A 24,651-nucleotide genomic window follows, 5' to 3' on the forward strand; every position below is an offset into this window, starting at 1 on the left:
TGGTTAAACGTTAGCTACTTATGTGTCCACAAATCTGATTGGCTTACTGCTTATGGAATGTCTCATCTGTTCATCAATATGATTGGTTGTTGAACCTTTATAATTGTCATCTTCTCTTTCAAAATATTGAATAAGCACAGTTTGGGATGTTGTTGAGATGTTTTACTGAAAGAAATTCGTAAGGTATGTGTCGATATTACTATTATATACCTTATATTTGTTCTCATCATTTGTTTAATTGTTACCGGAATAATATTTTTTTAAAGAAACGATTGCTTGTGTGCAGTTTAGGCATTTGCTATTCAAATAATACATTGGATGATGATAATATTTTCTGCTAATTTTTTATTTTTGCTAGTATGGATACGTTCGAGTAATAACTGTCTCTTAATGTTCTATTATGGAATCAAATTATTAGGCTCTTTATAGTCTACCAAATTATTAGGCACTTTATAGTCTCCCAAATAAAATGGAAGTGTTTTTCCAGATCATTTATTTCAATTGAAATAACAAATGTAAACTCGCATATTTACAACGAATCATTTTCTTTAAAACACCGTTGCATGAATCTGGTTAAAATACGGATTATTAAATAATGATTATTAGTCGACTCTGCAGACTTTGCAGGCAAGAGGTTACCTTTAAATTATGTTCCTTTTGCACTTACTGGTACATCAGATTTGTAAGTGGACAATGTCCACTTTCGCAAAGTCAAATGTGTATCTATATCTATCTCTCGGTTAATGTGCTTGGCCCATCTGGGGCATTGTCGCACAATTGTGAACTATGTACTATTAGTTACACAGTAACTGACGGTGTATGGGATATACACCCGGAGTAATTTCATACCATACGACAGCGAAGCTCTCGTATGGTATGAAATTACTAAGGGTGTATATTCCATACACTTTCAGTTACTAACGGTGTAACGATTATATCTTAACCGACTACTCGATTACTCGGGTAGTATGGAAATTACTCGGTGTATGGAAAATACTCCATGGGCACGTGACCGCTCTAAGCCAATCGGATTAGGTCATTCTTGTAGGAGGAGAGATACACGCTTATCCTCTCTACTCCATAACAGAGACGTAGATAGCAATTTATGCGTAAAGCGTGCACCCCCAAAATGGGGAAAATAAAATCTGGTGTAAATTTCTTATGCAAAGGAATACCACAATGAAAATATGGGGCTTAATAAATTATAATTGGCACTTTCAAAAATATAAGTTATGATATGATGCAATGCACCCTTTTTTAGCTTTGGTCATGCAAAATATGCAAGGTTTTTGCGGAAAATCAAAACTACTGAATGCAAATACCTGAAAACAGAACAAATTAAAACTTGGATAATTTCATTATTTATAAAGGATTATCAAAATGAAAAGAAGGGCAGCTTTAAAACTCAGTATCACAATGAAAATATGGGCAGACATAAAAACCAATCTGCACTTTAAAATGATACCACATATGATGTGACCCACAGTTTATATTCGATGTTTAAGTCGCTAAAACTATGAAGAGTTTAAATTGAAAATCAAATGCATCGGCCAAATGGGGTAAATAAAATCTGGTGTAATTTTATTATCTATCGGAATATCACTATAAAAAGTGGGCAGTCATTAAACCGAATCAGTACTTTAAAAAAATATCAAATTCAATAATATCCAGAGCATATTTCCTTAGTAAACTTTGTCACAAGTTTACTGACATTGCAGTAAAACGAAAGTTTTCCGAGAATAGCGTAAAAATGCAGCAATGTTTGTAACTATTCTTACCGTATCATCCGATGATGTCGATGTTTTCTGAATTGGTCTGGTGAAAACATTACCAAGAAATTGAAATATAACATATTCAGGCAATGTCAACATGGTACTCGCTCTAAATTCGCTCTTAAGTTTGAAGCTTTTACCCGCTTCGCAATCAAAATGGCGTCGTTCATATTTTTCTTCAAGTCTCGCGAAATCCCGAAACGTGTGAGAACTCGGCAGTGCGTTATATACTTTAAGAACCGACCTGCTTATCTCTGTTATCTACGTCTCTTTCCATAAGAACTGCCTGAAATATTGTTAAGTAAAATGTAGTTATTTAAGTTGGTAAAATTTCTGATCTCTTTTTTCCCGCCATCAGTTCATGATGGATGCTAACACCAGGATTTTCGAATGTTTTGATACGGTAGCCGGACTTGCACTTAGGTAAGTATACGGTGAACTGCGCAAGGTAAATAGAGATGTTGTATTCATATAGTAATTTTGAAAAGAACACGTGGAACAAGATAGCGTCTGTTGATGTGACAATGTAATCTTTTAAAGATTACCGGTACTTAACATTGATGATCACAATTTCTACATTTGTCGAATATTGTTGTATCGTGGTTATAATCGACTTTCATACGAAATCTTATGTGGCATTGTCATGCATGGAATCAACACATACATAGAACCAAATCGTGCGCATGGATAATAAAATGGTTAAACAGAGGTAAAGGTTTTACCTATTCTATTTTATATTTCGCACTTTTAAAATTCCTTTCTTTGTCCATAACAAAATGTCTGCAAAAATTCCGGTTTGCACGACTATTTAATTAAATCTTAAATGACACGCGACTATTTTCCATAAGAAGTCTCTTAAATAAGTGAAACAAATTGTTGGCGGAAACTAACTTTAAAAGATTCCGGAAATATTGAAATATACATCCGCATTTAAGTATCACATTAAACGGCAAGAATCGACCGGGCACATTTAATTGATGTGAAAAAGTCATGACAAATATTTCTACTTCCATCTTTGCTACGACTCTAGTAAAAGCAGGGCACTTGTCAGTTACGAATGTGTGAACTTGGTTGTAGTAGACCGACTAAGCAGGACTGGGGAAGATACGAAAAGCCTTACCGACTGCCGTCATTTTGACTACCCTTTTCAAGGACGCAAATCCAACTAATAACACAAATACCAATTTATCTATAAAAAAATAAATAAATAAATACTTAATGTAATAAATTTACTATTTTAATATTTAACATAGCAATGTTCCCGGATGACACTCCACTTCCGAAGCTTCTTTAACGGTGTCCGGATAATGTCCACTTTCCATAAGCGACAGCGCTGTTCAAAGATGACTCGCCCTTTCTTCGAGAGTCGGCAACGATCCCTCTGCCAGCCCGACCCACGCGCGGAGTAAGACGCCCTTTCGAAGTTACAACGACACGTCATTTGATAAATCCCACCTTGAAAACGAAAGCGACCATAACTGCGACGAAAGAGTACATTTTTATTATTAAATGGCAAAACGGAGATACAAGTTAAAACACATTCATTCTATTTACTATTCCGTATTGTAATACGTATTTACTGTTTCCATTTCATATTGTGTAACGAATGTCTCCGGATCCTGATCCCTGGCTAAAGATTATCCCCCCGTGATCCAAAGAGTGTCGGCGAAAACATTAGTTTCCATCAAGGTTTTTTAACTGTCGTGTATTCTTAAATGACACGCTACTTTATTGCGCACTAAGGCTTTGCGAATAATCACTTAAACATCGCTCCGAAAATACATACTGTCATTCATCTCTGCATTTATGTAACTGATGTCATAAAAAATATTTCTACGTTTTACTTCCATTGATTTAACTTCCATTCACCCCCCCCCCCCCCATTTCAATATATAAAATTCAAGCAGAGCAATTGTCAATTACTGATATGTGCACTTGCTGCTCGTAGACACAGCTTGCCCGGGGATGATAAGTGTAGCAGAACTGGCCGCAGAAATATGATTATACTTTCGTTCAACAACGTTAATCCAACAAACCAATAAACAAGTATCCATTTATGTACGTAACCAGTAATATTCGCATTACTTAAAATTTTGAAACAAAAATAATTTTGCTCATAGAGGACAGCGTTCCCGGATGATGCTACCCTTTCCCGAAGTGACTTGAACGATGCTGGATAACGTCCACTTCCCCGAAGCGGCAGTGACGTCCTTACTTGACACTAGCCCCTTCACGTCGTGCGCAGTGACGACCACCCTTCCTGTCCGACGCCACTTGAAGTTGCACCCAGATGCTTTCTGGATTATTCCATCCCCTTTCTCCAAATGGCACCTAACATAGGTTTTCGGCGTTCTCTATTTCCAAGGCGACACTGTTGGTTACTGAGGAGCACCATTTATGCATGGTCTGGTATGTAGTTACTTACATAACATAGTTACTGACAAATGAAAGTGTACCATGGGAAACATGCGTGGTTAAACCGAGCTATTACTTAAATCTATTTATTCTTTTTATACTTTGTACTTTAGAAAGTATTGTTTTCAAATTTCATATCGTTTGCCGTATCCTGAGCCCAGAATAGATGGTGGCCACCCCGTGTGGTCCATAACAGTGTTGGAGAAAATGACAGCTTCCATCAAGGTTTTTAAATGTCCATTAAAAACACGCGACTTTTCCCATAGAAAACTGAGAAAATCGTTTATACATTTAATGTACAATAAATGCTTGAAATGTAAGTTTTGGATTAAAACTAAAATTAAAACAAGTATCGCCCGGCCAAATGATAACTCATGAAAAAATTTTCTACTTCCAATTTCCCCCAAACCCGTTGCAACAACACTAAATCAACGCAGTTGTCAGTTACCGATATGGGCACATTGTACTTATAGAGCAACTAAGCAAGCCCTGGAACGCTATGAGTGAGTGACCTAACTGGCCGCTCTAATTTTTATAACAGTTCTGTTGAACTAAGTAAATCCACAACCAACAAATACCCATATAACTGCATTTGCAGCCATGATCGAATTTGTACTCACTTATAAAAACTATACATTCGCGATTTATTTTCTGTTAAGTGCACAAAATTGCAAATAAATTTATGTTTAACACAGCAACGTTTCCCGGATGAAGCTGTCCTTTCCAGATGTTGCAGCAACGGTTCCCGGATGACGCTGTCCTTTCCAGATGTTGCAACAACGGTGCCCGGATAACGTCTACTTCCCCGAAGCATTAGCGGCGCCCATAGATGAATCGCGCTTTTTCCATAGCGGCAGCGACGTTCTCCATTCCCGCCCGCCCGTCGCGCAAGTGAAGACGCCCCTTCTGAAGCTGCATATATACGCCAATGGATTATTCCACACACATCCTCTTCCAAAAACGACAAGAGTCCATATCTAGACGACGATGCCTATTCATAGAGACAGTGTTGGTCCCTAAATAACACCATTTGTGCATTTTCTGTTGTATTTTTTTCAAATTCACGTAAAAGATTTTTCTGCGCTGAAAATCCCTAGCAAGTAACCGATTGTTATACATCTTATCGCTTTTGGGTTTTATAAAGTTTGCATTGACTCGATCGGACGATGCGACTTGGTGGTTCAGATCTTTAATATAAATCGCATTATTTATTTACAAGGTTGTAGTTCTTGACCAATATTTACTTGTATGTATTGCGTGTATCTTGGAAAATGTCTTATTAATGTATAACAGAAAGGTGCCCGGATGACGCCTCCATTACCCGAAGCTGCATCAACGGTGCCTGGATAGCGTCCACTTCCCGAAGCGACAACGAAGTCTTTAAAATTACACACCCTTTTTTTACGTGCGACAGCGACGCCCCCACCGCGCCCGACCCTCGCGCGAATGAAGACACGCCTATCGAAGCTGCAATTGTATATTGTATGTACATTTTATGTAGTTTGTTTTTATTCAAATACACAAGGTCTACGCTTAAAAGCTCTTGCAATTACCCGGTAGACAAAGTATCGCTTTGGATTTTATAACGCAATCATTTGCTTGAATCGCATAAGCTTATTCAACTATTGTGTTTTGGATCTACAACAACCCGATTATTAACTCAATTGATATGGTTGTATATGTATTAAAATACAAGTACAGACGAACCAAATCATCACCATACGGACGACCTGCGGTGACCTCCGATGCAATACCAATCCACGTTTACTTCTTGGACCATTCTACAGTGCACCAGGAGTGAAGTCCGATCGAATCCATGTATACTACATGCAGTTTGTAGAGACTTCCAAAATGAGCATTTGGACTTCTTGAACGCAGCAATCGTAGCTGCGACTATTTCATGCGACCGGTAACGTTTAATTAAAATACCCCCACCCCTTATGGTCTACCAGCTCTGTTTTACTTAGTATTTTAATTAGTCTAGCAGTAAGTCCTCTTCCTGTATAAGATTTAGTCGCTTAATGTAATGTTAAATAACATTTTATTTAAATTTTCTGAATTATTGTATACTTATGATCGCCGTGTATTCTAATTTGCTTGCGCCCTTTTCTGCCTACCGATTCGTCTTCTTTCAGCATTGAACTACAGAACAACACACGCGGCTTTAGGGTTACATCCTTTTGGAACACATGTATTTGAGCACCCCTGGTAAGTAGGTGCATATCCAACTTCAATCCAAGGTAAGTCGATATTTCACTTTCAAAACTGTTTTCGTCGGGACGCTCTACTTTACGGTGGCATAAAGGTGACATTCACTCTTTTTTTAAATTGCACTCCTCTTTTTTTCTATCTCGTGGCCACGAGTTAGCTAAAGTCGGGATCTCGAGATAGCTATGTCGTGGCCACGAGATAGAAAAAAATGAGTGCAAAACTAAATAAAAGAGGAGTGCAATTAAAAAAACTGGCGTTGCTGGGACGTTTTCATTGGCCGATTAATTTGAGGGAACAAGATAGTATTTGATTGGCTGACTAACTCGTGGCCACGAGTAAGCCAAGTCGGGATCTCGAGATCTCGAACTTCTCTCCTTGTTTGTTTAATGCTCCCTTCCATTATTTACTCTACCGCCCTTTTTTTAATTGCACTTCTCTTTTATTTAGTTTTGCACTCTTTCTTTTTTCTATCTCGTGGCCACGACAGCTATCTCGAGATCCCGACTTAGCTAACTCGTGGCCACGAGATAGAAAAAAGAGGAGTGCAATTTAAAAAAAGGAGTGAATATCACCTCTATGCCACCGTACTACTTATGGATGTTGCTAAAATAGTGAAAACATAATAAATGTTTTGACAAAATAAATTTCGCTTTTAATACTTGATTGTTTCTTTTCTTTTGCCAACGTTTATTATTACATAAAAATTCCGATTCCTCTAAGCAATTTTTACATTAATTAAAGTGTCATATTTACAAACAATTTTTTATAAATCCATTTTTTCTTGCCGCATTTTTTTTCTTTTTCAGGGTGTGTTTCCGGTAGTGTGACGCGTCTTTTTGTGTTGATTGGAATGTACCCGTTCCCAACACCGCTGACCAGCACTGTCGCTAGGCAACGACTGCCAGGCAACATTGCTGTCAGTACATAGCCTCTCCACTACAAGCCCTATGCATTGCCGCCACGTGGCAACACACGGTAACTGGATGCCAATGGGCTCCAGGCTGAAATGCAGGGGACTCGGAGGAGGTTTGGCCCCTAGATGTGGTGCACTGGTCCGCAATTGTGTGGAAATAACCGGTCAATCACAAACCAAACCCCCAGCTATGGGCAAATAGCATTTTATTTATATAATTGGCGTCATCAAGTCATTTAATCAGTCATTCCGCCAGTAACAAACTGTTTAGGGCTCAGTATCTCACGAGACTATGACAGATATGAACATGAAACTTCATGATGTAGATATTGATGAGATGTGCCATGCACAAGAAACACAACCATAGACTTTTACAAAATAAAAGAGTAATCAACCGTTGTTTTTGTATGATGTAACTTCATGGCTATAACTCGGATAAGCTACAAGATTCCAACATTAAACTTTATGGGACAATTTTTCAATGTATCAAATGTATCAATGTAGGGGCCACTTTAACGTACACTATTATATCGATATCAAGGGATTTCATACCACTATAAACTAAATTAATTTGGCTGGGGATATCAAACTAATTTGCTTGTTTTATGGGGTTACATTTAAAACATACAAGTTAGTTTTTCTTAATATGTATTATTTGCTTTTCTAAAACCTTTTTATTTTAAGATGTTCAGTCTTATTTCAGAGCCTTTGCGTGATTGCCGAACGCTTTCAGGCCCTTCATCAATGACAGGATTTGTCAAGATAACAAAAACCGTTCAACAGCCGCACTTAAAATGGTTATCCATCCCACAACTTGGTGACGTCCGCAACTTCATGGCGTCTACACAGCCCTAACATGCCCCGCCACCGATGCTGTCTTGTTTCGCTTTGATTTATGATTGCAATACAAAAACTCGTCGAATAAAACAGATTTAACTAAATTGTGTTTTTCTAGTTTTTACGCCCCCGGTAGGAGGGCATATAGCGATCGTCCGTCTGTCCGTCCGTCTGTCTGTCCGTCTTTCCGTCACACTTTGCGTTTAGGTTTCGAAAAATGCTCACAACTTCTATGTCCTTTGAGATGGAACCTTCATATTTGGTATGCATGTGTATTTGGACAAGGCATTTCCATACGCACAAAAATTGACCCCTGTGACCTTGCCGTTGAACTTAGGGTCCGCGTTTAGGTTTTGAAATCTGCGTTTAGGTTTCGAAAAAATGCTCATAACTTCTATCAAGCGTTTGTAGGGGGCATAAGTCATCCTATGGTGACAGCTCTTGTTAATTTCTATCCCTTTCTCAGGTTATTGAATTTATAAATGTATGATTTATTTAAAAATGTCAATTCACGCGCGATAAGGAGGATCAAATTGACAGTTCCACAACGAAATATTTCAAAATAACTATTTGGTGTATACACAGTATTGAATTTATTTTCAGATGTAATGGGTGTATAGAAACTGCATTTCAGTACTCTTTTTTTTTTCATGTTGCTTTGGCAAAATAACAATACACACAAATTTCACAAACAATGCGTTTCAACAATAAAAAGGCAGGTTTATTAGGTAAGTGTACTCTTGCGATCTGGATAACAACATCTTAATTTAAAGCACCTCTACTTACAACAATTTGCAACAATTAAAGCATTGTAACCTTATCAATAGATATTATAGATTTTACAATTTTATTTTAAATCTACACTTAAAATTATACACTCGCGTGATAATAAGCGGGTTGTTGTATTGAGTTATTTGTTCTTTCATCAAAGAACGGATTTTTCATCGAATACGCGTTATGCCTTTATATAAATATTTTATATTGAAAAACTCTATACAGATTACAAACATGCATTCAATTTGTGGTAAAATATAATCCAGCCTTGCTACATTTGTGAACTGCATCGTCCAAGTAACAACCGTTATCTTTAACTTTTCACGGATGTTCAGAATGATCAACCTTCTAAACGGCTAAAACAACAAAGAGCACATTTCGCATATTACATTCATTATATTATTGGTAACTTGAACTTGACAAATTTCAAAATTATCATGTTATTTCTATTTGGTTCATTTAAACGGCATGACGTCACTGTGTATGTATACACTTGTTTTCGAATGACTTAAACCTCCATCTTATGAGAAGGAAGACATTGATTTAAAATGAATGCTTGTTTGCCGGACTCAAAAATAAACGATATTCCTTCAGATACACGTTTCTTATTTTACACTCAAAATAGCCAACTACCAGAGAGTACTGAACTCATAAGGTCTTTGATTCCAGTTTTTTTAGTATCCCCCATCCGTAAACGGGTCACATGTGGCGATGGACATGCTCTGCTTTGACTTGGTGTACACGACGTTCCAGAGGGGGTACACAGATCTGTGGTAGCGATGAAAAGTTCTATACAAACGTGTGGGGTTTAGTTTCTTATAATTATATTATAAAATATATTATTAGCATTATGTTTCAGCAACATTTAGAGAGATATGACGATTTCTATTTAATCACATGTTTTAATTCAATTTATCGTTAATTGATTCTCGTCGATGAACAGTGTATCTCTGTGCATACTCCACATACACTTTATCGACAGACAGGACCTAAAACTTCAATGAAAGTCAACGTTTTATACTTCGTTTTGTTCGTACAGATCGTGGGGATATGGGAATGTGCTAATTGACACCAATACTATATATTCAATATGTAATAGTATCAAATCGATTTAATAATATAAAACATGTCATGTATACTTAATTCATAAAATAAACTATCAAATATTATTTGTCTGTTTTACGACGGATACAGTACAAACGGAAGGGGTTTTCTATTAAAGCAAATGTAGTTATTCAATTATGAAGAGCTCGTATCGTGTTTTTTTTCGAGATGGATTTTGAAAAAAAACTCGATGTTTAAATCGCAGTCTGGCCGACTGTAAAACCTACCAATAATACAAGACGCATCATTGTCTGTGATGATTAATATGCAATCAAGTATAGTGTTATGTGGGTCAAAGTAATCATAAGCAAAATTTGAATACATGCAATGCTTTAACAATCGAATACAAAATGACTTAAAATATTGTTGAATGTATTTATGTGATACCTGTATACGTTTACAATAAGCAAATCATCAATTATTTGTACTACTAAAACTATGAAAAAGCAGCAAAGAACATCACTGAACATTTTTTACATTACACTTTATATTTTTGAAACTTATGTTGTACAATATACATTATAGATTCGAACATACTACACACACAAAATATGTTTCAACTATAACAAACAACATGACGGATATCATAAAAATAACATTCTTACTCATTTAAGTACGAGTTGCATTAACCCTTTGAGAAAAAAATGGCGTTTAATGGTTCATATACAAAACATCAGTGTCAATACTAAAATCATGAAGCATGTGAAGCAACAAGTTAACGAATCACACATTAAAGCTGATGTCTGCGTTGTACTCTTTCCCCGTAACCGGTTCGGTTGCAATAACGGACAACTGGGTGCCGCCATATATCATTCTCACACAAGCTTCGCGTTTAGGATTTGTCGTATCAGTGTCAGAAAGATCAACGGATATTTCACCAACTTTCTTACAACTTTCTTACAACCATCACTGTTCCGTCTTCGTGCCCATCACTCACAGACTTGAACAATTGAAGTGTTAATTGTTTTTGATGTTTGTACATGGGAAGATATGTTTTTCCAATGGTAAGCTCATTTAAAACAACAGACTGGCCTTTCTTTACATGTAAGTCAAATACGTCATTGCAGTAGTACTTTCCATCTTCGTTGTTAAGCCATTTTTTAGTTTGGTCGTGCTTTTTATCATCAAATAAAACATTTGTCCTTACTCCGTAAGTGGCTCTGCTTATTCTGCTTTTGTAGATTAACCTGTCATGGCCAAACAGCACGGCACCCATTAACACTGCGCGAAAAGGTGAAGTTGGGACAACAACTTGCACTGTTGGATATTTTTGCTGAAGCATCAGTTTGAGCTTTTCTTGGACAATTGATGATTCTGCAAATCCACCGACAAGGACAACAGTCTGAATGTTGTTCTGTTTATCTAATACATTTTCGATAACTTTATTGATAAGTCTGCATGCTTGATCAAATAAATTATCCCTTACAAATGACGTCTCAAATTTCAGGTCTTCCTGTCTGGTTATTGAAAATTTGTGTTTGTTGATTCGCCAATTGAATCCTTCCGTCTCTAAAGCTTTCGCGAACGGAGCATGGAAGTGGCAGTTGTATAGTTTCATCTATTTCTTCAGATCCAATCGCGATTTTGCATTTCTCGAACTCGTGTTCCATGTTCATCACTTCCAAAGGAGTCGCTTCGGAAAACTTCCTAGACCATTCCGTACCTGGAATGAGGACAAAAATCATATGTTTGATCGATTTGTTAGTTTCGAATAGTAAACTTTAATTATTGATCTCATTTGAGTGATAAAACCATTTTTTAAACAACCGTTGAGGTATTTGGTTGATTTTTTTTAAAGACCTTGTTATTGACGTTAAAATCAACCAGTAACCAGCAAATATACATGAAGTCTTGTCAAGGCTGTACAAACAATAATCAAGACGCTAAGCGAGTGAATACATATTTCGAGACGAGGGTAGAAATTTTTCTTTGTTAATAGTGTATCTAGCATTCGTGTTGGTCGTAAATTTGAACACACATGTCATTAAGAAGCCTTCATTGAATTGTGCGCTTTTTATGGTAATACACAATGAAACACCAGAAACAGTATCAGAAGACACATCCGTATTACTATTCCTCCGCAATCATCCGGGAGGAAAACATTTATCCCTATGTTATTAACTGCAGCTTGTTTCTCCGGGGAAGATTTAACAGTGTAATGTTATGAAGACTTGAAATTGTACCTTTAAAATTATCGTTACAGGCTTGGAAGAAAGCATTATTTACACTTTGTCCCCCAACCAGATCACCCCTCTCGCCACACAATTCTTTGAGACGACCATCCTGTTCGACTTGCACGGCTGACAAATCAGCTGTTCCACCTAGAATATCAAATATCATAGTCAAAAATGTGCTCATCATAGGTAAGGGTTAAAATATTATGTTATATAAAAATAACATCATCATAGTCGTGTTACGTTTCACAAACATCTATACCGTTACATAAATGGAAGTTTCGAGTGGTATCAATAACACACAATTTTAGGTAAAACTATAGCAACATATCGTTGCAAGAATGATGTAAATACAAGTGCAAATGGCCCTACACCATACACAAATTTACCGTTCGTACATAAACGAAAATATAAATATACCGCCTAAGTCAACCGTGAGGAAACAATGCCCAGGCGTTCCTATATTATTCAAGGCAACCTGTTGCTCCGCTGGAAGATTTAAGCAGTAGATGGCCGCAGCCTCAGGTTCTGATGCCAATAACAGATGTTTTCTATCGATGCCGGCCTGTTTTGAATACATGCACCCAGGTTATGCACCAAACAAATATGTAAAGCAAACAAGTGACTCACCATTTAAAGGAAATTATCATATTCTCAAACAAAAATAATGCCTAAATAATATTATAATTTAGTTGAACTAAAAAAGGACCATTTCAGGTTTTGGTAATTGATACAATCGAAAAAACTTGTTTCAGGTTCGCAAATTTTCGTTGTAGTTAATGTATTTGTGATAGAACACTTATACATACTGAACATTTACCATCCTCTAAAATATCCATTATATGCATCTTTTGACAATATAAAAATCTGAAAATCAAAAACCGTTACAAACGCGAAACGATTTAATAATTTGGAGATTTCTGCTGTTATCGTTACATTTTTTGACACTTCGTGGACTGCTAATATTAAGTATAAAATACGCGCCTCACAGTATGAGCACGGATGGCCAAGTGCTTTAAGTGGTAGAAGTTTATTCCAAAGGTCAGTGATTCGATGGATACTTTTTCTTTCTTTTTTTTTACTGGAGCTATTTAGTTCTAATGTTTACAGCGATCAAATTAAAGCATTTAATGACAATCTCGAATACTTGCCAAAATCTGTGAAATGTTCCCTCTAACAGTACAATTTCTTTTATGGGTTCTTTAGTTGGTTGTTCCAACACTTTGGTTCAAATTTAGTTAAAATATTTAAGTAAACTTATATTATTGTTTTATTAATCTATAATAGTTGAATGTATTTGAACAACAATTGAAATAAAAAAATCAGCTGATGTCATCTACTTTGAATGCATTTATTTGAAAACATTCAACATCTATCAACAAATACAGTGTATTTTTGTAGTTTATGTAATACGTTAATATCCTAATACCTGCACAGCAGCATTTTGCATTATCTTCTTAGCTTTCTCGGACCATATTGCAGGTACTGTCAGAACCCATAAAATCTGTTTCGCCCCTTTTGTTGAAGTTTTTTTTGTGAACAAATCATTTATCATGGCTTTAATGAACAGAGCCATAACATCGGAGAAGGGAAAACACATTCCCTTGCTGTCTTCGGCTATCGGTTGAGGACCTCCTTCTGTCTGTCAACAATACATATATCTTAATGCATGTTTGTTATTGATGAAAAACATGTTCATATTTATGAAAAAGATGTACTTTAAGGTACATACCTCGGTTTGTCTATACAAGACTATTTTAAATTCTTTGAACATATGATACGTCTCTTTTTTGTCTGTGCCTTCGTCGGAGCAAATCCGTGCATAGCGTTGCTCAGCTTTGTATCCAAATGCGACGGTCTCAAGTCCATATTGCGCATTTCTATCAGCTTTGAACAGTATTGCTGTGTTGGTTTTATGTATCTGTCAATAAATGTTAAAATATATCAGTGTAACTACACATTATTAACCGTTATTTAAATATTTAATTTCTATTAAAATAAGTCTGAACCACTTATTAAACTATTTCATAACAATACCTTGCTGTGTTGATTTTGAGCACTCAAATTCATGTGTAAATATTATTACTTGCGGTGTCCCAGAGCCCCAGTTCGTATTGAATTCAACATTCTGTTTGTTCGATAAGAAATTAGTCCTCCACTGCCAGGCATATCCGGAATATGTTGAACCAAGGTTTATGGCTACCACAAGGTCCGGATTTTGAATTACAGACTGTGAACAAAATCAATTAAACCTAATTATGATTTTCGCCTTTCTAATAACTATATAGAAACACAAATCTTCACTATCTGAAAATAAATCTCGGCTATCTTTATGCGAAAACAGACAATAATAAAATGTGTTTGTATAAAGTTAGATGAATACCAATAAATCATTCAATGAATATATACTAGCCTGAAAGCAAAGTTAGTAGAAAGCCAAACACTATTAATTTTCTTAAAAATATATTACTTTGACTGTTTTGGTCTATCATCATTCAGTTACTGCCCCGTGTGTTAATTGTGCTCGATAAACCTCTAACCACTACCGTTTTGTTGAAATGAAAAGTTCCTTTATAATATCTTATCAAAGTGCTCACAAATGCACATCTCTCTGCTTTCACACAAAATCACAATTTTAACGTATTTTATTAAGCAATACTTACAAAAAAACTAAATGGCCAAAACATGTTAGAACAAGTAAATTCGTTGAATTGATATCCCCCGCCAATATGCTTCTGGACACAAAAGTGTTACATTTGACACTCAAAAAAGCATTTTTTCAAGATACAAAGGGCCATAACTCCGTTATTAACAGATGGTGTACAATGCCATTTTGCGTGCATCATCCTCTTATCCATATATATACTCATACCAAGTTTCAAAGAAATCCGCCAAAGCACTTCCAAGATATGGCTCCGGACACGAAAGTGCCGGACAGACGAACGGAAAGACGGACAACGCCAAAACAATATCCCTCCGCCTATGGCGGGGGATAATAAAGGTGTAGACATGAAATATATTATACTAACACTTTAACACACTATGGGGAATGCTTTGTTGAACAACTTTTTTAATGACTGTTGTATTTCCATCAACTGCTAGTTATCATGAAAACATATTTATCAAAATAATACATTCACATGATTTCACAATTCATCGAAGATGCTATGTTAATTTGAAGCAAAACATGATCAGTCCTCCAGCTAGGATTTGAAAAGATCAGGGGGCTTATTTGTTAAAAGGCACTTAAGCACGCATGTTCATATTATCCCTGTGGTATATTATATTTTAAATATAGCATATATTCTGGAAGAAAGGGGCCTCATGAATGTGCGAAGTGTCGACCCAGATGAGCCTATGCAGTTCGCACAAGCTAATCAGGGACGACACTTTCCGCTTAAGCTGTATTTACAATAAGAAGAAACTTACTATGAACGAAAAGTGTTCTGTTAAGTGCACAAAACTGCCAATAAATTTAAGTTTAACACAGCAACGTTTCCCGGATGAAGCTGTCCTTTCCAGATGTTGCAGCAACGGCTCCCGGTTGACGCTGTCCTTTCCAGATGTTGCAACAACGGTGCCCGGATAACGTTTACTTCCCCGAAGCATTAGCGGCGCCCATAGATGAATCGCGCTTTTTCCATAGCGGCAGCGACGTTCTCCATTCCCGCCCGCCCGTCGCGCAAGTGATGACGCCCCTTCTGAAGCTGCATATATACGCCAATGGATTATTCCACACACATCCTCTTCCAAAAACGACAAGAGTCCATATCTAGACGACGATGCCCATTCATAGAGACAGTGTTGGTCCCTAAATAACACCATTTGTGCATTTTCTGTTGTATTTTTTTCAAATTCAAATTTTTTTCTGCGCTGAAAATCCCTAGCAAGTAACCGATTGTTATACATCTTATCGCTTTTGGGTTTTATAAAGTTTGCATTGACTCGATCGGACGATGCGACTTGGTGGTTCAGATCTTTAATATAAATCGCGTTATTTATTTACAAGGTTGTAGTTCTTGACCAATATTTACTTGTATGTATTGCGTGTATCTTGGAAAATGTCTTATTAATGTATAACAGAAAGGTGCCCGGATGACGCCTCCATTACCCGAAGCTGCATCAACGGTGCCTGGATAGCGTCCACTTCCCGAAGCGACAACGAAGTCTTTAAAATTACACACCCTTTTTTTACGTGCGACAGCGACGCCCCCACCGCGCCCGACCCTCGCGCGAATGAAGACACGCCTATCGAAGCTGCAATTGTATATTGTATGTACATTTTATGTAGTTTGTTTTTATTCAAATACACAAGGTCTACGCTGAAAAGCTCTTGCAATTACCCGGTATACAAAGTATCGCTTTGGATTTTATAACGCAAGCATCTGCTTGAATCGCATAAGCTTATTCAACTATTGTGTTTTGGATCTACAACAACCCGATTATTAACTCAATTGATATGGTTGTATATGTATTAAAATACAAGTACAGACGAACCAAATCATCACCATACGGACGACCTGCGGTGACCTCCGATGCAATACCAATCCACGTTTACTTCTTGGACCATTCTACAGTGCACCAGGAGTGAAGTCCGATCGAATCCATGTATACTACATGCAGTTTGTAGAGACTTCCAAAATGAGCATTTGGACTTCTTGAACGCAGCAATCGTAGCTGCGACTATTTCATGCGACCGGTAACGTTTAATTAAAATACCCCCACCCCTTATGGTCTACCAGCTCTGTTTTACTTAGTATTTTAATAAGTCTAGCAGTAAGTCCTCTTCCTATATAAGATTTAGTCGCTTAATGTAATGTTAAATAACATTTTATTTAAATTTTCTGAATTATTGTATACTTATGATCGCCGTGTATTCTAATTTGCTTGCGCCCTTTTCTGCCTACCGATTCGTCTTCTTTCAGCATTGAACTACAGAACAACACACGCGGCTTTAAGGTTACATCCTTTTGGAACACATGTATTTGAGCACCCCTGGTAAGTAGGTGCATATCCAACTTCAATCCAAGGTAAGTCGATATTTCACTTTCAAAACTGTTTTCGTCGGGACGCTCTACTTTACGGTGGCATAAAGGTGACATTCACTCTTTTTTTAAATTGCACTCCTCTTTTTTTCTATCTCGTGGCCACGAGTTAGCTAAAGTCGGGATTTCGAGATAGCTATGTCGTGGCCACGAGATAGAAAAAAATGAGTGCAAAACTAAATAAAAGAGGAGTGCAATTAAAAAAACTGGCGCTGCTGGGACGTTTTCATTGGCCGATTAATTTGAGGGAACAAGATAGTATTTGATTGGCTGACTAACTCGTGGCCACGAGTAAGCCAAGTCGGGATCTCGAGATCTCGAACTTCTCTCCTCGTTTGTTTAATGCACCCTTCCATTATTTACTCTACCGCCCTTTTTTTAATTGCACTTCTCTTTTATTTAGTTTTGCACTCTTTCTTTTTTCTATCTCGTGGCCACGACAGCTATCTCGAGATCCCGACTTAGCTAACTCGTGGCCACGAGATAGAAAAAAGAGGAGTGCAATTTAAAAAAAGGAGTGAATATCACCTCTATGCCACCGTACTACTTATGGATGTTGCTAAAATAGTGAAAACAGAATAAATGTTTTGACAAAATAAATTTCGCTTTTAATACTTGATTGTTTCTTTTCTTTTGCCAACGTTTATTATTACATAAAAATTCCGTTTCAGCTAAGCAATTTTTACATTAATTAAAGTGTCATATTTACAAACAATTTTTTATAAATCCATTTTTTCTTGCCGCATTTTTTTCTTTTTCAGGGTGTGTTTCCGGTAGTGTGACGCGTCTTTTTGTGTTGATTGGAATGTACCCGTTCCCAACACCGCTGACCAGCACTGTCGCTAGGCAACGACTGCCAGGCAACATTGCTGTCAGTACATAGCCTCTCCACTACAAGCCCTATGCATTGCCGCCACGTGGCAACACACGGTAACTGGATGCCAATGGGATCCAGGCTGAAATGCAGGGGACTCGGAGGAGGTTTGGCCCCTAGATGTGGTGCACTGGTCCGCAATTGTGTGGAAATAACCGGTCAATCACAAACCGAACCCCCAGCTATGGGCAAATAGCATTGTATTTATATAATTAGCGTTATCAAGTCATTTAATCAGCCATTCCGTCAGTAACAAACTGTTTAGGGCTCAGTATCTCACGAGACTATGACAGATATGAACATGAAACTTCATGATGTAGATATTGATGAGATGTGCCATGCACAAGAAACACAACCATAGACTTTTACAAAATAAAAGAGTAATCAACCGTTGTTTTTGTATGATGTAACTTCATGGCTATAACTCGGATAAGCTACAAGATTCCAACATTAAACTTTATGGGACAATTTTTCAATGTATCAAATGTATCAATGTAGGGGCCACTTTAACGTACACTATTATATCGATATCAAGGGATTTCATACCACTATAAACTAAATTAATTTGGCTGGGAATATCAAACTAATTTGCTTGTTTTATGGGGTTACATTTAAAACATACAAGTTAGTTTTTCTTAATATGTATTATTTGCTTTTCTAAAACCTTTTTATTTTAAGATGTTCAGTCTTATTTCAGAGCCTTTGCGTGATTGCCGAACGCTTTCAGGCCCTTCATCAATGACAGGATTTGTCAAGATAACAAAAACCGTTCAACAGCCGCACTTAAAATGGTTATCCATCCCACAACTTGGTGACGTCCGCAACTTCATGGCGTCTACACAGCCCTAACATGCCCCGCCACCGATGCTGTCTTGTTTCGCTTTGATTTATGATTGCAATACAAAAACTCGTCGAATAAAACAGATTTAACTAAATTGTGTTTTTCTAGTTTTTACGCCCCCGGTAGGAGGGCATATAGCGATCGTCCGTCTGTCCGTCCGTCTGTCTGTCCGTCTTTCCGTCACACTTTGCGTTTAGGTTTCGAAAAATGCTCACAACTTCTATGTCCCTTGAGATAGAACCTTCATATTTGGTATGCATGTGTATTTGGACAAGGCATTTCCATACGCACAAAAATTGACCCCTGTGACCTTGACGTTGAACTTAGGGTCCGCGTTTAGGTTTTGAAATCTGCGTTTAGGTTTCGAAAAAATGCTCATAACTTCTATCAAGCGTTTATAGGGGGCATAAGTCATCCTATGGTGACAGCTCTTGTTAATTTCTATCCCTTTCTCAGGTTATTGAATTTATAAATGTATGATTTATTTTAAAATGTCAATTCACGCGCGATAAGGAGGATCAAATTGACAGTTCCACAACGAAATATTTCAAAATAACTATTTGGTGTATACACAGTATTGAATTTATTTTCAGATGTAATGGGTGTATAGAAACTGCATTTCAGTACTCTTTTTTTCATGTTGCTTTGGCAAAATAACAATACACACAAATTTCACAAACAATACGTTTCAACAATAAAAAGGCAGGTTTATTAGGTAAGCGTACTCTTGCGATCTGGATAACAACATCTTAATTTAAAGCACCTCTACTTACAACAATTTGCAACAATTAAAGCATTGTAACCTTATCAATAGATATTATAGATTTTACAATTTTATTTTAAATCTACACTTAAAATTATACACTCGCGTGATAATAAGCGGGTTGTTGTATTGAGTTATTTGTTCTTTCATCAAAGAACGGATTTTTCATCGAATACGCGTTTTGCCTTTATATAAATATTTTATATTGAAAAACTCTATACAGATTACAAACATGCATTCAATTTGTGGTAAAATATAATCCAGCCTTGCTACATTTGTGAACTGCATCGTCCAAGTAACAACAGTTATCTTTAACTTTTCACGGATGTTCAGAATGATCAACCTTCTAAACGGCTAAAACAACAAAGAGCACATTTCGCATATTACATTCATTATATTATTGGTACCTTGAACTTGACAAATTTCAAAATTATCATGTTATTTCTATTTGGTTCATTTAAACGGCATGACGTCACTGTGTATGTATACACTTGTTTTCGAATGACTTAAACCTCCATCTTATGAGAAGGAAGACATTGATTTAAAATGAATGCTTGTTTGCCGGACTCAAAAATAAACGATATTCCTTCAGATACACGTTTCTTATTTTACACTCAAAATAGCCAACTACCAGAGTACTGAACTCATAAGGTCTTTGATTCCAGTTTTTTTAGAATCCCCCATCCGTAAACGGGTCACATGTGGCGATGGACATGCTCTGCTTTGACTTGGTGTACACGACGTTCCAGAGGGGGTACACAGATCTGTGGTAGCGATGAAAAGTTCTATACAAACGTGTGGGTTTTAGTTTCTTATAATTATATTATAAAATATATTAGTATCATTATGTTTCAGCAACATTTAGAGAGATATGACGATTTCTATTTAATCACATGTTTTAATTCAATTTATCGTTAATTGATTCTCGTCGATGAACAGTGTATCTCTGTGCATACTCCACATACACTTTATCGACAGACAGGACCTAAAACTTCAATGAAAGTCAACGTTTTATACTTCGTTTTGTTCGTACAGATCGTGGGGATATGGGAATGTGCTAATTGACACCAATACTATATATTCAATATGTAATAGTATCAAATCGATTTAATAATATAAAACATGTCATGTATACTTAATTCATAAAATAAACTATCAAATATTATTTGTCTGTTTTACGACGGATACAGTACAAACGGAAGGGGTTTTCTATTAAAGCAAATGTAGTTATTCAATTATGAAGAGCTCGTATCGTGTTTTTTTTTCGAGATGGATTTTGAAAAAAACACGTTGTTTAAATCGCAGTCTGGCCGACTGTAAAACCTGCCAATAATACAAGACGCATCATTGTCTGTGATGATTAATATGCAATCAAGTATAGTGTTATGTGGGTCAAAGTAATCATAAGCAAAATTTGAATACATGCAATGCTTTAACAATCGAATACAAAATGACTTAAAATATTGTTGAATGTATTTATGTGATACCTGTATACGTTTACAATAAGCAAATCATCAATTATTTGTACTACTAAAACTATGAAAAAGCAGCAAAGAACATCACTGAACATTTTTTACATTACACTTTATATTTTTGAAACTTATGTTGTACAATATACATTATAGATTCGAACATACTACACACACAAAATATGTTTCAACTATAACAAACAACATGACGAATATCATAAAAATAACATTCTTACTCATTTAAGTACGAGTTGCATTAACCCTTTGAGAAAAAATGGCGTTTAATGGTTCATATACAAAACATCAGTGTCAATACTAAAATCATGAAGCATGTGAAGCAACAAGTTAACGAATCACACATTAAAGCTGATGTCTGCGTTGTACTCTTTCCCCGTAACCGGTTCGGTTGCAATAACGGACAACTGGGTGCCGCCATATATCATTCTCACACAAGCTTCGCGTTTAGGATTTGTCGTATCAGTGTCAGAAAGATCAACGGAGATTTCACCAACTTTCTTACAACTTTCGTCTGTTGTGTACATCACTGTTCCGTCTTCGTGCCCATCACTCACAGACTTGAACAATTGAAGTGTTAATTGTTTTTGATGTTTGTACATGGGAAGATATGTTTTTCCAATGGTAAGCTCATTTAAAACAACAGACTGGCCTTTCTTTACATGTAAGTCAAATACGTCATTGCAGTAGTACTTTCCATCTTCGTTGTTAAGCCATTTTTTAGTTTGGTCGTGCTTTTTATCATCAAATAAAACATTTGTCCTTACTCCGTAAGTGGCTCTGCTTATTCTGCTTTTGTAGATTAACCTGTCATGGCCAAACAGCACGGCACCCATTAACACTGCGCGAAAAGGTGAAGTTGGGACAACAACTTGCACTGTTGGATATTTTTGCTGAAGCATCAGTTTGAGCTTTTCTTGGACAATTGATGATTCTGCAAATCCACCGACAAGGACAACAGTCTGAATGTTGTTCTGTTTATCTAATACATTTTCGATAACTTTATTGATAAGTCTGCATGCTTGATCAAATAAATTATCCCTTACGAATGACGTCTCAAATTTCAGGTCTTCCTGTCTGGTTATTGAAATTTGTGTTTGTTGATTCGCCAATTGAATCCTTCCGTCTCTAAAGCTTTCGCGAACGGAGCATGGAAGTGGCAGTTGTATAGTTTCATCTATTTCTTCAGATCCAATCGCGATTTTGCATTTCTCGAACTCGTGTTCCATGTTCATCACTTCCAAAGGAGTCGCTTCGGAAAACTTCCTAGACCATTCCGTACCTGGAATGAGGACAAAAATCATATGTATGATCGATTTGTTAGTTTCGAATAGTAAACTTTAATTATTGATCTCATTTGAGTGATAAAACCATTTTCTAAACAACCGTTGAGGTATTTGGTTGATTTTTTTTAAAGACCTTGTTATTGACGTTAAAATCAACCAGTAACCAGCAAATATACATGAAGTCTTGTCAAGGCTGTACAAACAATAACCAAGACGCTAAGCGAGTGAATACATATTTCGAGACGAGGGTAGAAATATTTCTTTGTTAATAGTGTATCTAGCATTCGTGTTGGTCGTAAATTTGAACACACATGTCATTAAGAAGCCTTCATTAAATTGTGCGCTTTTTATGGTAATACACAATGAAACACCAGAAACAGTATCAGAAGACACATCCGTATTACTATTCCTCCGCAATCATCCGGGAGGAAAACATTTATCCCTATGTTATTAACTGCAGCTTGTTTCTCCGGGAAAGATTTAACAGTGTAATGTTATGAAGACTTGAAATTGTACCTTTAAAATTATCATTACAGGCTTGGAAGAAAGCATTATTAACACTTTGTCCCCCAACCAGATCACCCCCCTCGCCACACAATTCTTTGAGACGACCATCCTGTTCGACTTGCACGGCTGACAAATCAGCTGTTCCACCTAGAATATCAAATATCATAGTCAAAAATGTGCTCATCATAGGTAAGGGTTAAAATATTATGTTATATAAAAATAACATCATCATAGTCGTGTTACGTTTCACAAAAATCTATACCGTTACATAAATGGAAGTTTCCAGTGGTATCAATAACACACAATTTTAGGTAAAACTATACCAACATATCGTTGCAAGAATGATGTAAATACAAGTGCAAATGGCCCTACACCATACACAAATTTACCGTTCGTACATAAACGAAAATATAAATATACCGCCTAAGTCAACCGTGAGGAAACAATGCCCAGGCGTTCCTATATTATTCAAGGCAACTTGTTGCTCCGCTGGAAGATTTAAGCAGTAGATGGCCGCAGCCTCAGGTTCTGATGCCAATAACAGATGTTTTCTATCGATGCCGGCCTGTTTTGAATACATGCACCCAGGTTATGCACCAAACAAATATGTAAAGCAAACAAGTGACTCACCATTTAATGGAAATTATCATATTCTCAAACAAAAATAATGCCTAAATAATATTATAATTTAGTTGAACTAAAAAAGGACCATTTCAGGTTTTGGTAATTGATACAATCGAAAAAACTTGTTTCAGGTTCGCAAATTTTCGTTGTAGTTAATATATTTGTGATAAAACACTTATACATACTGAACATTTACCATCCTCTAAAATATCCATTATATGCATCTTTTGACAATATAAAAATCTGAAAATCAAAAACCGTTACAAACGCGAAACGATTTAATAATTTGGAGATTTCTGCTGTTATCGTTACATTTTTTGACACTTCGTGGACTGCTAATATTAAGTATAAAATACGCGCCTCACAGTATGAGCACGGATGGCCAAGTGCTTTAAGTGGTAGAAGTTTATTCCAAAGGTCAGTAATTCGATGGATACTTTTTCTTTCTTTTTTTTTACTGGAGCTATTTAGTTCTCATGTTTACAGCGATCAAATTAAAGCATTTAATGACAATCTCGAATACTTGCCAAAATCTGTGAAATGTTCCCTCTAACAGTACAATTTCTTTTATGGGTTCTTTAGTTGGTTGTTCCAACACTTTGGTTCAAATTAAGTTAAAATATTTAAGTAAACTTATATTATTGTTTTATTAATCTATAATAGTTGAATGTATTTGAACAACAATTGAAATAAAAAAAATCAGCTGATGTCATCTACTTTGGTTGCATTTATTTGAAAACATTCAACATCTATCAACAAATACAGTGTATTTTTGTAGTTTATGTAATACGTTAATATCCTAATACCTGCACAGCAGCATTTTGCATTATCTTCTTAGCTTTCTCGGACCATATTGCAGGTACTGTCAGAACCCATAAAATCTGTTTCGCCCCTTTTGTTGAAGGTTTTTTTGTGAACAAATCATTTATCATGGCTTTAATGAACAGAGCCATAACATCGGAGAAGGGAAAACACATTCCCTTGCTGTCTTCGGCTATCGGTTCAGGACCTCCTTCTGTCTGTCAAC

At 36.4% G+C, this 24,651-nt stretch overlaps 1 protein-coding gene and 1 long non-coding RNA gene across 11 annotated transcripts in view; one reads left to right on the plus strand and one right to left on the minus strand.

Moving 5' to 3' along the window:
• On the plus strand, positions 1-19,054 carry LOC127870905 (uncharacterized). Of its 5 annotated transcripts, XR_008044989.1 has the most exons (5): positions 72-183; positions 2,131-2,195; positions 3,026-5,662; positions 16,687-16,899; positions 17,126-19,054. It is a non-coding gene; the product is annotated as an uncharacterized LOC127870905 (long non-coding RNA). The 5 variants fall into 5 exon arrangements; XR_008044986.1 differs by having other exon boundaries at positions 1-3,177; positions 3,893-5,662; XR_008044988.1 differs by having other exon boundaries at positions 3-2,195.
• The window catches only part of LOC127870871 (heat shock 70 kDa protein 12B-like), a 19,964-nt gene continuing 5,554 nt past the window's right edge, over positions 10,242-24,651 (minus strand). The window contains exons 3-7 of one of the 6 annotated variants that reach the window (XM_052413444.1): positions 13,933-14,121; positions 13,630-13,842; positions 12,621-12,765; positions 12,210-12,347; positions 10,242-11,689 (exon numbers count right to left, since the gene is read on the minus strand). In XM_052413444.1, the coding sequence (XP_052269404.1) occupies positions 11,463-11,689; positions 12,210-12,347; positions 12,621-12,765; positions 13,630-13,842; positions 13,933-14,121 (912 nt within the window). In that variant the 3' untranslated portion in view covers positions 10,242-11,462. Of the gene's footprint in view, positions 11,690-12,209; positions 12,348-12,620; positions 12,766-13,629; positions 13,843-13,932; positions 14,122-21,290; positions 22,490-23,009; positions 23,148-23,420; positions 23,566-24,430; positions 24,644-24,651 lie in introns of those variants that run through there. The other 5 variants (XM_052413445.1, XM_052413443.1, XM_052413442.1 and 2 more) reach the window with 5 other exon arrangements.

Source organism: Dreissena polymorpha, chromosome 3 (genome assembly GCF_020536995.1).
Source record: "Dreissena polymorpha isolate Duluth1 chromosome 3, UMN_Dpol_1.0, whole genome shotgun sequence".
Lineage (NCBI taxonomy): Eukaryota > Metazoa > Mollusca > Bivalvia > Myida > Dreissenidae > Dreissena > Dreissena polymorpha.